Source organism: Hippocampus zosterae, chromosome 12 (assembly GCF_025434085.1).
Source record: "Hippocampus zosterae strain Florida chromosome 12, ASM2543408v3, whole genome shotgun sequence".
NCBI lineage: Eukaryota > Metazoa > Chordata > Actinopteri > Syngnathiformes > Syngnathidae > Hippocampus > Hippocampus zosterae.
In genome coordinates, this window is record NC_067462.1 from 17144611 (window position 1) to 17161735 (window position 17125).

General features: G+C 41.5%; 1 protein-coding gene across 19 annotated transcripts in view; it reads left to right on the top strand.

The window, feature by feature from the left end:
• caska (calcium/calmodulin-dependent serine protein kinase a) overlaps positions 1-17125 on the top strand; it is a 122154-nt gene that overhangs the window by 61170 nt on the left and 43859 nt on the right. For all 19 annotated transcript variants that reach the window (XM_052081748.1, XM_052081749.1, XM_052081754.1 and 16 more), the window contains exons 2-5: positions 2978-3090; positions 9080-9185; positions 13405-13482; positions 13564-13636. In XM_052081748.1, the coding sequence (XP_051937708.1) occupies positions 2978-3090; positions 9080-9185; positions 13405-13482; positions 13564-13636 (370 nt within the window). The remainder of the gene's footprint in view (positions 1-2977; positions 3091-9079; positions 9186-13404; positions 13483-13563; positions 13637-17125) is intronic.

Below are 17125 nucleotides of genomic sequence, written 5' to 3' on the forward strand. Positions count from 1 at the left end.
TCACGCTTTGTTGTTTGAAGCAGTTTGAGATGAAAGAGGAGAGAATCAAAGTGTCCTTTAACCAGTGGATCAGAGACGTCATGCTCAAAATGTGCACACGTTGGCTACAAGCTAAGTATCAAAGTCAACAAGAAGCTGTAGCATCCATTGACGAAAAAAGAGATTGGTTCACTTCTCCTGTCCCATGGAAATCCATTTCAATTCCAAGCGGCGACTCACGGTTCCAAATACGCAACGGCGCTCTTCGCCAAAGCTCCTCTCTCCTCATCCTCAACTTCAGCGGCCATCCATCCAGCCGCACCAACGCCAACTGTCCAACAGCGCTGACATAGCCACTGAACAAATCGGGGTTGTGAAAAATGCTGCCCATTACTGGCGCAAAAAACACAAGCGCCCCAGGTCTGTCCAGCACCGACCGTCAATGACGCCGACATTCCTCCCAATCAAAATCTGTGCTGGTACAGGCGTGCTGCCGAGAAGGCGCAACCACCTAGCACAGATACTGCTCCTTTGACGAATGTCGTGGCCAAAAAGCGCTGAAAACAGTCCATATCAGGTCCACACAATGAAGCAACAAACAACATGTGACAAAACAAAAGACAAAAACTGCAAAAAAGAACAAAAAAGCAAGGCTCTTGAAGAGCACTTGCCGAAGGCTGCCTACTCGGGCGCCATCTTGGGGAAAAAAAATGATGATACACTGTACGTGTGCTGGGACAGGAATAGTATCTTCGTCCACCAACACCGAATTGGATTCACCTACAGTGTGGGCCAGTTTGCTTGTTTTATTGTCGTTCATTTTGTGTTTCTAACCCCAACAAACAGGAGGGATGACACATAGCAAACATAGAGAATGCACTATGCATGGTCTTATGACTAACAAGACAGCTGCTGTTGCATTTTGTCTTTCCACAAGCAGCATGTAAAATGAATTCCCATTAAAGGCACATAGACATTAACGATCAGGCAGTTAAAGGGCCAGTACATTTCTGTCCCACTTCCTCTATTGAATGAAGCTAACACTGAATCTACATACACAGTTGTATATCCCAGTTAGCTCTCGAGGCTGATATGACCACACAGAAAGATTCTAGAACATAAAGCCCATTCTTATCCTTCTACAAATAGCTTCATGGCAGCGTCGCGTCAGGCGGAAATGTGTATACTCACAATGCAGCTTGTGTACTTGCTGATAAGCACAATGCCTCCCAATGCATGCCGGGGCACACTCTGGTAATTAAGAGCTGCAATAGATGGATGGGATGATGTGTGTGTTTCTAATATCATTTGTCGTCTGATCGTTTGTCCTCCAGGCGATTGCGCTGCTTTTTTGTAATGTGACTTACAGTGAATTCCATAGAACCATCAGGACATTTTAAGCCCTTTTGCCCGTTGTTGTAAGCGATTTTTAACTCCATCATGCTGGAACCCTGAGCCCTCTTGTCTTGTTGTAAATCCCCTCCTTCTTTAGACCTTGAGTGTTTAACCCCATCGACTGAATGGGATATTACTCAATTGGAAAGTCATTTGACTGTTGCGGCCTCGCTCGAGGAGAAGTCAGCCTCTTCGTATGTCAACGGCCACAAACAAGCAGAGTGGCGCCTCAGCCTTCTGAAATGTCAGTGACCTCACATTACTGAGCCATGAAACACCGCTGTCGAACGGGACAAATATCTTCATGCCTGCTCCACCGAACAATCACTGACGTCCTATTTAGCGAAATAACATGGCAGTCTTGTGTTTTTTGGTTGTAGGGAGTCAAGTGATCACCACGGCAGGTTGTAGTCTACAGAGATCCTGCAAAATAACCACATCAGGTCCCTAAAGAAGTTCTGTTATCTATGCACCTTTTGTTTTCAGACAGAAACAAGGAGTGAGAGCAAGTCTGTCACATTACCAGACCAGGATTCTAAGATTAGGCCAGATTATGGGCACATGTGTACAGCACATATTTAATGACTAAACCTAACTAAATGTTAGGAGGGCCCACCTCCATCATCTGTCAAAACAAATCACCGATGCACGTCGTCAGCTGAGTACATGTGTGAACGAACATTTTATACATCTTTTAAAAGCTGAGTTTCTGGAGATTTGAATGGTACATGTTACAATTGTCGAATTTGAACCGAAACTTGGGGAGACCTCATGCTTTGATCCTATAGTGTTTTCAAGTCCTAATCAACATTCTAAATCAATTTTCAAGGCAGATTTTGTGAAAAGAAATTAGATGAACATAAGAGTCACCTTTTTTCTGTTTTCGAACATCCGTAGTTCAGTGGCAGGAGCACATACACAGATTATTACAATATGGGAGAAATATTCATAATGATAAAATTTTGAATGTTTCAAAAAGAGACTAAAACTATGCTGATGCTCCAAATGGCTCAAGAACAGCTACAAATTTACTTTGGGTGCACCTTTCCACAGCCGTTTTTGGCAAAGTTGCCCTCGGTTTAAGGGGTTTTCATTGAATTCAGCGATGCGACAGGATGCTCCCTTTATCTCACAGTATTCCTTAATACCGGGATAGATGTGTGACACACAACACTCACTTTTCCAATAGTGACTATTTTATCAACTATGCCAGATGCTGGCACAGAAAGAATCCAATTTTCTGATTGTGAGTAAAAGTGCACAGAGTTGTGGCACATCCCACCTCACTGAGTTCTAGCAGCTGCTTTCGGAAATAATAGCCCATTTCATCGTGCCTGCAAAAGCTGTAGTTTTTCTCTTTTCTTTTTTCTTTCTGTGTCGCTGTTCTATAAGAACGGCACTGACATGGAATGGGACTGCCAATGGTGACCCATAAATATTTCCCTTTTTTTTAGGTACCTGGTACTTACTTCTCCTACCCGCTTGTTTGGTTTCTGTGTAAAAGATGCTGAGGGGTTTGCACGTATTTTTTACAATGTAGTAAATCGTTTTCTTCCATTATTGCATGTTTGTAATCAAGCATTTTTCTCAATGTCTTCTTCAGGGGTCCCTTCAGTGTGGTTAGGAGATGCATCAACAGAGAGACGGGGCAGCAGTTTGCTGTCAAAATTGTGGATGTGGCACAGTTCACCTCCAGTCCTGGACTCAGCACAGAGGGTACATTTTTAGTTTTTTGTTTTTTCCTTTGATAAAACTAAAAAGATTGTCCATTTGAATTACCCTTCACAGAGAAATGATTATTGATCTTTGGTCTGCAGAAGATGGATCATTAAATGAACACAAACATAACAAATGTGGCAGGCTAAGATCGTTGGAAATGATCTTTTGTGAAATCATAATTACAGACTGTTGCCAGCATAAAACCTTTAATAACTGCATAAAAATCCCCCCCAAAAAAGCCTAACAAAGCAGCACACTTGTGGAGTCAGTACTTGAGATGCTCACTTTGCAGAAGACTCACATGATTTAAGAAGCCACATATTCCAGTGTTGTATTGGAAATTATTGTTTATCTTCTGTAGCAATCTGCCAGAGCTGTGATTAGATTCGTGATGACTCTAGAGGAGGCGCGATGGCATTAAAGATAGTTGAAAGGTGTGGTGAAGCCTGATAAGAAAATTTGAGCTAAACAAAGTGAGGAGGGTGCACAGCGATCTTGGAAATATATCATTATATGAGTCTCCGTAAAATGTTTACTTATAACATCAGGTTGTGGACTAGATTATGGTTATCCGGAAATGAGCATTTCTCGTTATTGTTGGAAATGTTTGCCGTAATGATTGTATTTAATGTCAATAGAATGTCGATGTTGTCTTTGCTGAATGTCAAAGCACAGTAGACTGTATAGTGGTGGTGCGCAGTGTTCCCTTCTGATATTCAGTGTGTCTGAGCATTCACAAAAGCTCCCTGAACATTCCTTGGACCACGGTCCAAAACCTGAGATCAACTTACATGATTGAGTCATGTTACCAAAAATAAAAAATAATAAATCAAACCACCTGCTTATGAAAATACAGAATATCATTTAATAAAACATGAACATTGACCTGACCTCTGAAACACATGAAAGAGCCTCATTCAGGGGGCTCATAAACTGTGACCATGTTTGGACTTCCTGAATGAAGCTGTCATCGTGTCGCCTTCAGCGTCTCATCAGTAGTGCGTGTGCTTGTATGTGTGTCAATGTATGCTTCAAGTTAGAGTACAAGGCCTGAGTGTGCACCCTTCATAACGCTATTGAAACCGTAAGGGACGTGGGAATGGTGTGGTGTCCTTTTGGTAAATTAAAAAAATAAAGGAATGAATGGAGAAATGTCGTGTGTGTGTGTGTGTGTGTGTGTGTGTGTGTGTGTGTGTGTGTGTGTGTGTGTGTGTGCGTGTGTGTGTGTGTGTGTGTGTGTGTGCGTGTGTGCGTGTGTGTGTGTGTGTGTGTGTGTGTGTGTGTGTGTGTGTGTGTGTGTGTGTGTGTGTGTGTGTGTGTTTAGTGCCCGCCAATGTCAGTACAGTACCCAATCTTGCATGTAGCTTAGAGGAAATATTAGTGATGTCATTCTATGTGATTGTGAGCAATTACAGTTTTTGCTTTGAGCTGTTTTGAACCCGGTCTCATTAGCAAATATAAATAGTGTGACGTAGACCCAGGCCATTTGCTTTTAGCATTTGGATTGACAAATGTTAGCAACCATAGCGTTGATAACATTAAATGTATGAGAAGATGGAAGGCGTTCACTGATCGAAGCTGACTCCAACCTCTAAGGCTGAACACATGATTTGGGCCTGATTTGTTGGGATTTTTAAGAACCCAGCCGATAAAAGCAAACAGGTCTCGAAATACAGCCGTTGACCAAGGGCTGGCCAATATGACGATGTGATATCACATTTTAAGTATTCATTAGTGGTCAATACATATTTGTCGCTATGCCCTGCCAAATAAAAATAAACGTAAAATAGGATTAAGCCATTTGACAAGATATTTATGTCTTTGGATTATTTGGTTGCTCTGTGGCCTATTTTATAAAATGAAGAAAAATTATCCTTTTGCCCCGATCCCTGACCAGGTGAAAACCACGTGATCGAACCAGATCGATCACGTGATCAGATCAGGAGATCCCTTGTAGTAATGATTTCTTTTCTGTCATTGTCATATAATAGTGGCAGTATTTCAGTATTTAAGTCTCCACGGAAGGCCCAAGTCGGGTATCAAATGCATGATATAATTGTGATGTTAAAAGTATGCTGTCTCGCACGACGGTCTTGTGCGACATCTTTCATCTTTTAGCATCTGTGTATGGCGAAAAGCAAAGTATACAGATTTGATCCTTGAGGTTTGTTTGGAAAAGGTGTCACCGAAAAGACAAAACGTCAAACACCACTGTACCATGACACGATTGTCGTCACTGACAACATTTCGTGATCATGCGGGCATGTGGAATACTCCTCTAGCATTGCACACACACTCTCTGTTCAGAGCTTCGAGTGAGGGAAGTGGGTCAAATTGTGCGTGCCTTGGCAATGGATTGACCAACACACACATGCTCACACACATACACACCAGTCAGTGTCTGTCAAGCGTGTCCAGAGGTCTGTCTGACGAATAGGTCAGCTCTCCAAGGGGATGAGAGAGCAAAGCTAGCCAACGAATGAGCAAAATCCATCATATGCCGTTGCACAGTCGCTTCCTCTGCTTTCCCGGCTCCCAATTCCCCAATCCTTTTGCACACTCTCATCCCCCTTCCTTTAGGTCTTTTATTTTATTTTCCCTCACAACATGTCCTCTTCACCTCCCTCATCTGTCACCTTCTTCTCCAGAGTCACGGAAGACGCAGCGCTGCGTGTGTTTCTGCTCCTATTGTGACATCTTGTCCGTGCCTTCTGCACAAGCTGTGAAGACGCACACAATCATATGCATGCTTGTATCGTTTGTTAGGATGCTGCAAAGGGCAGAAAACAGGATATCATATTTCGGTGTTAACATTTTTAATCACCTACGCAAGGCTAGGACCTTTTATGTTGCGACAGTTTGAATCTAACTCACCAGGCACTCTTTTTTTTTTACTTAAATACAGACAGTGGTGGCTTTGATTATGACATAGATATTTATTTGTAAAACCCTTTTTTCATGCCAAGGAACAAAACTAAGTGAAACAGAACTAGCATGCACAAACTTTCTCTTGTCTTTGTTTTTATGAGGCAGCAGTTGTTAATTTTTTTTTCTCAAGTGGATGACACACTCAAAGACTAATTGGGGCATTGTGTTAAATCTAGGGACTGTCTAAAGAGAATTACTTCAATAATAGAAAGTTGACATGGCAACATTATTCTGATCCATATCTTTTTTTTTGTTCTGTCACAAAAATCAGTTTTTCTTGCTGAACTGAGCCCGTGTATTTTGGAACAATTTTGATCAAAGAAAGAGAAAAATACATCCAGTTTAAAGGAAGTAGCAATAAATAAAGAAAAAAACTATAGATTTCCTATTTTCATCCAATTATTCAATGTAATAAAAATGTCCATCCTTGAAGCAAATAAAATCTTTTGACCTTTATCCAGATCCTTACTAAAATAGTTTTTTGTTTTATTATTATGTATTATTATATTTTTTCTATTGTATTGTATTCTATTATATTTATCTATTTTAACTGTGTCTGTGGCTTTTTTGGAGGGGGGGGTTGTAAATGTCTCACAATACATTTCGTTCCCTGCCCCAAAATGTAGGAACATGATGGCCACTTTAGCCTCTGCTCTGTCCTACTTTATGCGTTGTAAAACTGGCTACTGTGAAAAGGTTTATTAAAACAGCATTTCAAGCGATAACCCAACATTTTTTTTTGCAGTAAGGCGTATTTGACGACAACCAATCAATCAAGAGCATTTTATCTTCAATCCAACATGGAAATCCATCCTCCCTCTTCATTTACCGCACCAAACCTCGTAACTTCACAACCATTTATTTCCTCTTACATCTTTCCATTTGTACCACGCGCCCACTGTTGGAATATTGATTTGTTTCAGAAGCTCAAATTCCTGTTCTCTCCACTCATTCGTCTATGTGTGTGCAACACTCTCCCCCCCATCATTATCACGCTTAATTGTATGAAGACAAACAGGCCGGAAGGTGTAACTTGTTAGCATCATTTATTTCAGGCGGGAGAGTTTGAGTGTGTGATTGTCGCTAATGTGGCAAACTTGCCACCGCCTCCGTTTCTGCATATTCACTTCACTCTTCCATTAACCTTCCTCGCCATTAGGAGCCATTAGGAGTAAAGACTTTGCTCCAGGGGGAGCCTTCAGAGCACGGAAGTGTCTTTAAACATATCGAAGAACGCTATGGCTAATTTTATGGCACGATGATTGTTAAGCACCTGTGTGGCACCTCAGGGATTAGCATCTGTGTTGTTGGAGGTCTATCATTTTGATGTACAATTGCCTTGGTCACTGTAGAAATGTGTGAGCGTTGATTTGCCATGCTAATGATGCTAATTGTTTCGTGCTTTTAAACGCCTGGGCTTTGTGACTGGTAGGCGGAGGGGGCTCAGAGTGTGATAAGACTGCAAGCACAGTATTGTCAGTCATGGAACGATCAATTCATTTATTACACTACCGCTCTTCAATTAACATTTGGAAGAGTCCAATTGCAAAGATTTTCCCAAGGCGGAGGTCCGAACAGTTTCGATTTGCATAGCCAGTCTAACATAATCAAAATGGAAAATTTGCTTTGTACAACTTAGATTAGTGGTCTTGCAAATGTGATGTTTCCTTGTCCGTTTCACCGGACCCCGAATTTAATCAATTGTTTTCATCCTACCAGATGAAAACAGTGCATGAATGTGAATACACTGAAAATTATTGTGCAAATGACTTTTTTGCCTGATTTTTGTTGATAGTCTCTGCAAATGGCCGCAGCATAATTTTCAAGTCATCAACTGTTCGAGAATAATCTAAATGTTTTTCTAACAAACCTCCAAATGATAACCGTAGTTTTAAATTTTCATTTTCACATCCAAACAATAGCTTGGGGAGACAATTCTGCAATTTCAAGCAGAGAATCTCCAAAAAGTCAAGTTCAATGGATACAAGACTTGCAAGGCTTCTATCAAATAAGAGGTCCCGGGTTATAATGTAACCTCACCTGTTAAGATTTTTTAGGTTGAACTAACTTTTGATTTCAGCACATATAAACTCCTGATGCTGCAAATTCAACAAATTACTCTTTTACGTTCTTTACAACCTGTAAAGTGCCTTTAAAAACTTCTCCATATAATCATTTGGAACAGTGCATTTTAACAAAACAGATGCCTTATTGTTGAACAAAAAATACTGTTGTCAATGAGAGGTTTGTTTCAAAGCATTCAAATGATAATAAAAGTGAATGACTTAAAAATTATTCAGAGTCCCATTTGCTGGCTATTTATAATAATTTGAAAAATAGATAATTTGCATTATAATTTGTAATGCAGTACAAATGTAATTCTAAAAGCACAGAAATACATGCCTTGTGTGTTTTGGGAATGTGGGAGGAAACTTGAATACCCGGAGAAAACCCACGCAGGCATGGGGAGAACATGCAAACTCCACACAGGAAAGCCAGAGCTGGAATCGAACCTTGCAACTCTGCACTATGAGGCCGACGTGCTCACCAGTCGACCACCGGGCTGCTCTGAAAAAAAAAATCACATATTAAATCAATGTCACGATATTTAGGGTGGAAAAATGCAATTACATGATTTTTGATGAGGATAAGATGAAGAGAAGAAATAGATATATGATTAATTACACATTTGTTGATTAATAACTAATCGCTGGTGGTGTAGTGGTCTACTCGCCTGACTTGTATGTGGGCAACTCTATGACTGTGTGGATGTGGGCATGAATGGTCGTTTGTCTCTGTGCTTTGCGACTGGCTGGCGACCAGTTCAGGGTGTGGTCTGCCTACTGCCCGAAGTCAGTTGGGATAGGCTCCAGCAACTCCGCGCAACCCTGTTCAGGATAAGCCGTGTTGAAAATGGATGGATGGATGACCGATAACTTGTCAATGACATAGACATTACTGATATGATTGCCATTGAAAAAAGATCTGAAAACTTTGCTCATAATGTATTATATATACAGTATACATACTCTTTTTTTCCTCCCCTCTAACCTCTTAGACCTGAAGAGGGAGGCCAGCATCTGCCACATGCTCAAACACCCGCACATTGTGGAGCTGCTAGAGACCTACAGCTCCGACGGGATGCTCTACATGGTCTTCGAATTGTAAGTCACACACCCGGTTACAGATGAAGCACAATTGCGAATCGCCCCTGGTTGAAAGCTTCTTGTTAGCGGGCGGCGGTGGGAGTTGTACGAGGAACAAGCGCTATGGAGCATGCAGCGATTATATGGAAGGGAGAAGAGATGGAGATTAAGATTTCACACCAGCGATCAGCAGCCTCCTCTCCCTTCCACTCATCCCCACTCTCGTATCCTCATCTCTCCGCCATTTCCTTAGCTTACTCCAACTTCTCACCTCACTGAAAAGAACAGCTTTGGTGCATAAAGTTCCATCTCAGGAGGGATGAAGATATTTTTTAATTGCTCATAGTTGCCCCTGTCATATGAGGAATTCCACAATTCCTATTACTTTTACTTTTCAAGATCACATTTCACCGCTTTTTCACCGTTACTGTTCTGTGTAAATGGCACTGACACGAATGGGGCGGGGCGGGGGGGTACAAAAGCCACTCAGCAATTTTCTGTCGGGCGTGAAACTGTATTCTGCAACGCTGGTACAGGGGTGCGAAGTTAAACATGAGACTCCCCAGTTCTCCTGCCTGCTGTGTTGAAAGCAAAACAAGTTGCGGCAACCTTGACTTGCTCATTCATTCTGTGACCAAACTCGTAACTTAGTTTACTTCCAGATCAAATCTATTTTTCCCCATTGAATTTAAATTAATGCAATACAGTTAATGTGTTCTAATATGAAAATAAATCTGTTTATGAATTATATTGATGTGATGGTGAAGCCTTGCACTTCCTCGCATTTTTTGGTTGAGCGGGGTGGTTTGACATATCGGTGCTGGTGGGGGATGGTGGCTGATACTGTCCCCCAATTGGGGGTCCTGGCAGCGTGCCCTACTTCTGCCCAGCACTGACGCCAAGAGGTCCGTCTTCTCCCACCGAATCGAATTGTGCCGGAAAGTGCGCGGCTTTACCATAGCTACAATATGTATACCGGTACATTTTGTTTCCAACAATACTTAATACTTATTTATAATTTCATATGGGTGAAATAGATAAAGCTTGTGGCCAAATGGTAGCAAGCATTGCTTACAAACTGTGTCGGGTATGTTCAAATGATGAATTTGAACCCTGTTGGTGTTTGTTTCCATTTGCATTCTCTACCAAATGTTTATTATTATTATTATTATTATTATTATTATTTTATTTATTTATTTGTTTGTTTTGCGGTAGTGCAGTCCAAGGTGTGTTTGAAGTCATCGCTCCAAGTGCGGCAAGCCTTGTATTCTTGAAGAAGAAAAAAAAGCTTCACAAGGAACAGATACCACTAATGAAATTATTTATAAATATTTGCAAAAATAATTGCATTAGTGTTGTCTTTGTTCCGTGTCCTGTATTACTCTTTAACTTTGTTGTTTTATATTTTGAAAAATATAAAATGTGACTTTTTTTTTATTAAATAATTTAACATTTATTACCATTAAAAAAACACAACAAAAGCACAGAAATATGATACAGCTGAGTATTGTTTCCCAGGTACTGAGAATCAGAACAGAGCTGGTTCAAATGTGAAAGGTTCCCATTCCTAGTTCTAAATGTACCTCTCGCACAAAGTCAGCTGGAATAGGCTTTGGCTCACATGAAGCTAAGCGGTATGGAAAAGAGACGGATGCACAAGAATATAATAAAAGAGAATCAAAAGAAATAGTGCTCCTAAAGTGAAATAACTGTACATATTGTACGATTTGTGTGCTGTTGCTTGCCTTTAAATGAAGTGGCCAAGCGATTGTCTTTAGGAACTGGAGTCCAGTTGTTGTCTGGGTGTGCGTTGTGTTCGTTGCAGGTCTTGGCCAGTGCTCTCGTTTTTGCATTTGTGTGCTTGACTGTTTGTCCCGTTCAATAACCCGCTAAAAGGGCATCAGCAACTGGCTGTCCTTGCCAATGTGTACTGTACCTTACTGTACTGTACCTTGATTGCTCCATTTTTTTTTTTAATTATTGTTTTTTGTAAATTATTTCAAGCGGCATGGACTGGCGGATGGCTCTAACGCTGTTGCTCAGTCTGCTTGCTACTGGGAGAGCCAGATATTTTTTTTGTACAACTTGGCCTAACAGGTAAACGTGTCCTAGTTGTGAGCCTACCGCAGCAGCAGGTTCTGCATGGTGTGGATTTGCTGTTTCCAAATAATCACAGACCTTTCACGGACCCTGTGTGGCATGGAATAATTTCCCGCTCTCCTTCCACTTAGTGCAGGCCAAAAAAAGTCCGTCTTGAGCCCGGCTCTTTTCCCCTTGACTGGTTCTCTCTCACTTCGTAAAGCCACACATTCAGAAATGGAAGCAAATTAAATAAATGACAGTGACAGACTACTTTTATTCAGCGCACTCATCTGGTGCTGCAACCAACTCTGCCTCCTCCCAAAGCCGTAGCCACGTGAATGCCGACTATTGGTGCAATGTGAGAAGTGCAGTGGGAAAAGTTAACATCTTCCACTGGGGGAAAAAAAAGCAATTGTATCAATCTTGCACACAGTTGTGGCAATATATTTCCTTGCTGGATACATGCAGATGAATTCTGGTGGTTCTGTTCCGGCAGCTGTATTATGTGGGACTTGTGAAAGAGGCATAAGGTAGATGGGAGAAATATTTGAGCAGTGGCGCTTCATCACCAGATAACAGAGCAGGCATACTTTATAAGATAACTGCAGACATCTTCATATGTCTCTCCCTAAAGGAGGCTCAAACATGAATAACGTGTATAATAAGGATGTGCTGAGAACAAGAACCTCACAGCAGCCTAGCCTAAATGGAGAGGACACCAAGACTGGGTTTGAATAATTGGAGAGATGGTATTAGTTTTAACTTGATTAGGTCAACTATGAACGTCACTAAAGTCGACAGCATGTGCCTGTTTGTGTAAGTAAAGAAGACACTGAAAAAAGGAATCATGTAATACAATTGCAATGGTCATCAAGCGTGTTCCATTGTGTTGTTGGACTCATTCCGTGTACCCAAATTTGTGGCCCTGGTTCATCCAGTTTTACCTAAAGCGTGAAAGCATTTCTTCGGTGCAGTTGTGTTATCAATGGTGACCTCTAGTGGGTTTCATAATACCAGTGCCGGTTGGACTTGTCATCATATAAATTAATCTATTTTCTATACTGCTTATCCTCATGAGGATCACGGCCCACATGTAAGTTAGAGCCTCTCCCAGCTGACTTGGGAAAGAAGTGCAGGCTGCACCCTGCACTGGTCGGCAGCCAGTCACAGGGTGCGTGCAAACAAACAGCCATTCGCACTCACATTCACACTCATGGATAATTTAGTCTCCAATGTATCTACCATGCAATTTTGTAGTACCCAGACAAAATCCACACAAGCACAGAAACAACAAGGCACATGTTGTATGTATTTTTTATTATATCGCATTCAAAATAACGTCCAGTAAAACTGCCGCCTAAAACAAAATGAAAATAATTATATTGGTGAACGACAGAAAGAACAGGAATAAGTCACGTAGCTTCCCGCAACATAAAAATGGACGCATATAACATTGTGGAGCAAGCCCGTGCCAGCAAGTCTACTGAAAGACTAATCGGCATTAACCTGGCCCTATTTTTGTGCCGAGTACAAGTGTAGAGCAGATATAGACAAGGCCATTTGCGCCGTTGTGGGATGGAACGCAGACGATTCCCAGCCAATTGAAGCAGCCCTCCTCATTCCAATTCAAATCAGGGCGGTCGAACCGCACACAATGCTTTAAATGGCAGAAGCAAAAATTGATTTGCTGGGTTCTGTGCTTCAGATTAGCACGCGTGAAATGCGTTCATGCAGGTAAATTGCTCGATGAAGAAGGCAAATGCACATGTGATGTGGGCAATTGGAGTCCTCCTTGAAACTACGACCGCGCGGCCATATCTTAGACTAGTGCAGGGTCAGAGAACATATAATTGTAAATAAAATTTTTGACTTGACTTCCCCTGACAATACTGTACAGGGAGCTCAACATACATTCAGTATCCGCATTACATCTGGGAGACATAGTACTTCTCTTTTTGTTAGCAAAAGTTCAAATAGGCTTACATTAATGTTCCTTTGTAAATTCGCCACGACTTTGTAATTTTTTTTCCATGATCGTAAACGGGAGACTTTACTTTGCCTTTTTCGGCCAACTGTGCGATTACTTGAAAAACAGATTTCTTGACGCCACCCTGACCTCTCTGCATCTGTGTGTGTGTGTCGGCGTATATCTCAGCATGGACGGAGCAGACCTGTGCTTTGAGATTGTCAAGAGGGCAGATGCTGGCTTTGTCTACAGTGAAGCAGTGGCCAGGTGAGGTCAATTCCGCTTCTATTTGTAGCTTGGCCCGCCGTTTCAATTGGATTTTGATTATTATTTTTTTTCCTTCCTTAGTCACTACATGAGACAGATCCTGGAGGCGCTGCGCTACTGCCATGACAACAACGTCATCCACAGAGATGTCAAGGTACCGGTATTTTTACCTTTAAAATAAATGAGGGTAGCGGGATTTTTAAGATACCGCATGCTGTGGCTGCAGCATTTACTGCAATGGGAATGTTAGTTGCAATTACTTTAACATCTGGAGGCTGAAAACTGCAACAGCTGCTTCTTTCCTAAAAGCGCTGCCCTCTCAGCATCTCTGGTCTGATTTGTTACCTCACACCACTTCCTAATTACAGTAAATTGGATGAAGATGTAAATTAACAACAACAAAAGTAATGCTTTTACAGAAATATTGCTATTGTGAATTTTATAGGAAAAAGGTTTTGGTTTGAGAATCAAGCAGTCATTTTATCAAATCAACATCCATTAACATCATTCTATGACATACATACAACGGAATTATGAGCGCTGCTCCACTGGTGAAGAGAATACCGGTAGCTTAATAAGCAAAGCAAAAATAGAAAACAATATGTAAAGCCACCTTAGCGGTACATAGTTCGCTTTAATTCCCCCCCCCCCCCCCCCATCTGTTGTATGCATTATTGTCACACTATTGCACATCTTATTTCAATTATTCAATATTGCACGATTGTACTTGGTTGTTCGCAAAATCTAGCATTGCAAAGTCGTGCCCTATTGTCTGGAAAAGTACGCTAAATGGATTAGAAGTGCAATAAAATCAAATACAACCATTCAGAGGAAAAATACCATACATCTTTTAAAGTGTAAGTACATCCAGATACAAGAAAAGGAGTCGACAGATGAATATAGCACTATAATAAGGAAAAATAGACCTTTGTAATGCACTAAAGAACAACAACATTGATATTTTTTTCTGAATCAATGAAGGCAGTTAAATGTGTCAAATAAGTGTATGTATAAAACAGCATGACGGAGAAAGTCATCCCGTCACCCAAGTTGAGTTAGCTGGCGTCGGCAGTACAAACACATTGAAATCCGCCAGTATCTGATACCGATACCTGGTATATGTATGCCCCCATTTCTACTCCTCATTAACTACATTGGGCAAATAGATGTTGAATCAGGTTATAAATATAGCAGGTTTCTACTATCACCCTATACCTGAAGCTGCCGCCTTGTCCTTATCAGGGGTTTCGCCGCCAATTTCTCTCTCTCTCTCTCTCTCTCTCTCTCTCTCTCTCTCTCTCTCTTTCTCTCTCACACATACACACTCTTAAATTTACAAGAAAGCTGCTTGAGCGCTGCAACTCCCCATGCATGAAAGTCACTGAACTGATTTAAAGCTTCGGTATTTATCTCCCTCTCTACGTCTCTGCTGCCAGCAGTTCTCTTGTGGCTGCGCGCGCGCGTGTGTATGTGTACATTCTCAGTCTAGTTTTTCTAACATTATCCACTAGGGATGGGCAGAATTATGGTTATTTGATCGTTATCATCGATAAAGGTTGATAAATGGCATCCAGAAGCCATTGAGGTTAAATGGTGTGCATTTCCCGGCTGTACCTATGAGCTGCACTGTTGAGTCACTCGTAACTAATGATCTCTGGAAGGAAGGAAACCGTGAAGTCAGCTTTAGGTCTGCATCAACACTACGAAGACTTCTCCCAGAAGCATACATTTCCTTAACATGACAATGGTGTGGAAACACAATTTATCCTTCATCGCATGCCTATCCCCACATTTATTTATCAGGATAGACAACTAATCAGCAGCTTTTACTGTAAACAAATGCAAAACAGACGCAAACCAAGAGTTTGAAACTCTTGTTTCCTGAACGTAAGAACAACGTGCCAGGTTTTTGCCAGAATTCAAGAAACGTAATCATGGCTAAATTCTTTTGACAACTGGGTTCAACAGGTAGCTCTTATCTGTCATCACATAAGAAAATCAAAGCACAGTACTGATTCCGGCCCCAGCCTTCCTGTGTGGGGTTTGCATGTTCTCCCCGGGCCTGCGTGGGTTTTCTCCGGGTACTCCGGTTTCCTCCCACATTCCAAAAACATGCATGGCAGGCTGATTGAACACTCTAAATTGTCCTTCGGTGTGAGTGTGAGCGTGGATGGTTGTTCGTCTCTATGTGCAATGCGATTGGCTGGCAACCGGTTCAGGGTGTCCCCCGCCTGCTTCCCAAAGACGGCTGGGATTGGCTCCAGCAACTGCCCCCCCAACCCTTGTGCGGATAAGCAGATTGGAAAATGGATGGATGGATGGATGGATGGACAGATGGATGGATTGATGTTGTATTTTCAAGAAAGCAGTGGTGAGTCGGAATTACTCTTCAGGTTGTCATTGTCAGCACTATACTGTATACCGGTACGTTAATGGCCCTCTATGATACAGCTGTTCCAGCTTGGTCACCCCACCCAATATTCACACTCATAATGCTCATGCCGAGAAATTAGCATGACTGTGTAAAGCCAAGACGGGGGAAAAAACATGCACATTACAGCTCCAAGCTCGTGATCATTATATGTTTTAAGGTTGAACCTCACGCTTTCATGTCTATAAAAGTGTGTCTGGTGGTCATGATCATCAAAGTTGGGCTTTGATGTCGTCTGCGTCGAGCGTTTGGCTTTCGTCTGGAAGTCTCAGTGATTGCTTTGCTGTGACTAATGGAAGAACGCTGTCTGCTTTTGGATCGCCATTGTTGTTCTTTCCAGGGCCACCTCAGAGGGTGCGAACTCCATCACTGAGGTCTTTTTTTGTCTGACTTTACTGCTGTATTCAACACTGTTGGAGCAGCACACAAAATGCTATGGAAAAGATATAATCACTCCAATTTTTAACATAGGACTGTTTGTGACCAATAAAACAAACGCAAAGAAATATAGTTTTATCTTAACTCCGCAAATGATTAAAAAGTAGTGATCCGTGGTGAAATCCTTTGTCAAAACAGAATGTGATAAGCAAACACTGTTTCAGTCATTTAATCACAGCACATCTGAAATTTTTCAAAATGCGCAGACGTTAACTTCTCGACCCAGCATCCAGACAGGCGGGTCCACTTTCAGCTTCTCAAAGCAGATTCCCAGCAGAATGCTTACCAATGCCTTCTTCCTTCTCCTTGTTGTACTTGTTTCTTCCAGTTGCGTTGAGGTGATGTGGTGGTGTTGTGATGTTGACCTTCACACGTCTTTGCGTGCCATCAGATGTATCCACTTCTTTGAACACAATGTTTTACCATAGTTCTTGCCACTGCACCCCCCCCCCTATTGTCTTACCCCACAATTGCAATGGTTTTATGTGGTTGTAGGTTATATACAGTTCTCCTGCCACGTATTCATGGTAATTCGCTACTCATGGATTTACATTTTTGTGGGATTTTTGTTGTTGTCTTTGTGCCACATTTAGCTCTCTTTATATTCTTTCTCACATATGCTATGTTGCACCAAAATAGTGCCACAGCTCCATCTTAAGGCATCTATAGACGATAATATTTCTTTCTTATGGGAGAGTTTAAATGGTTCGCTGATTTTTGGTATTCAGGCAAAACTTGATCCACAGCCACAGCAGATTATTCTGGTTTCTAACA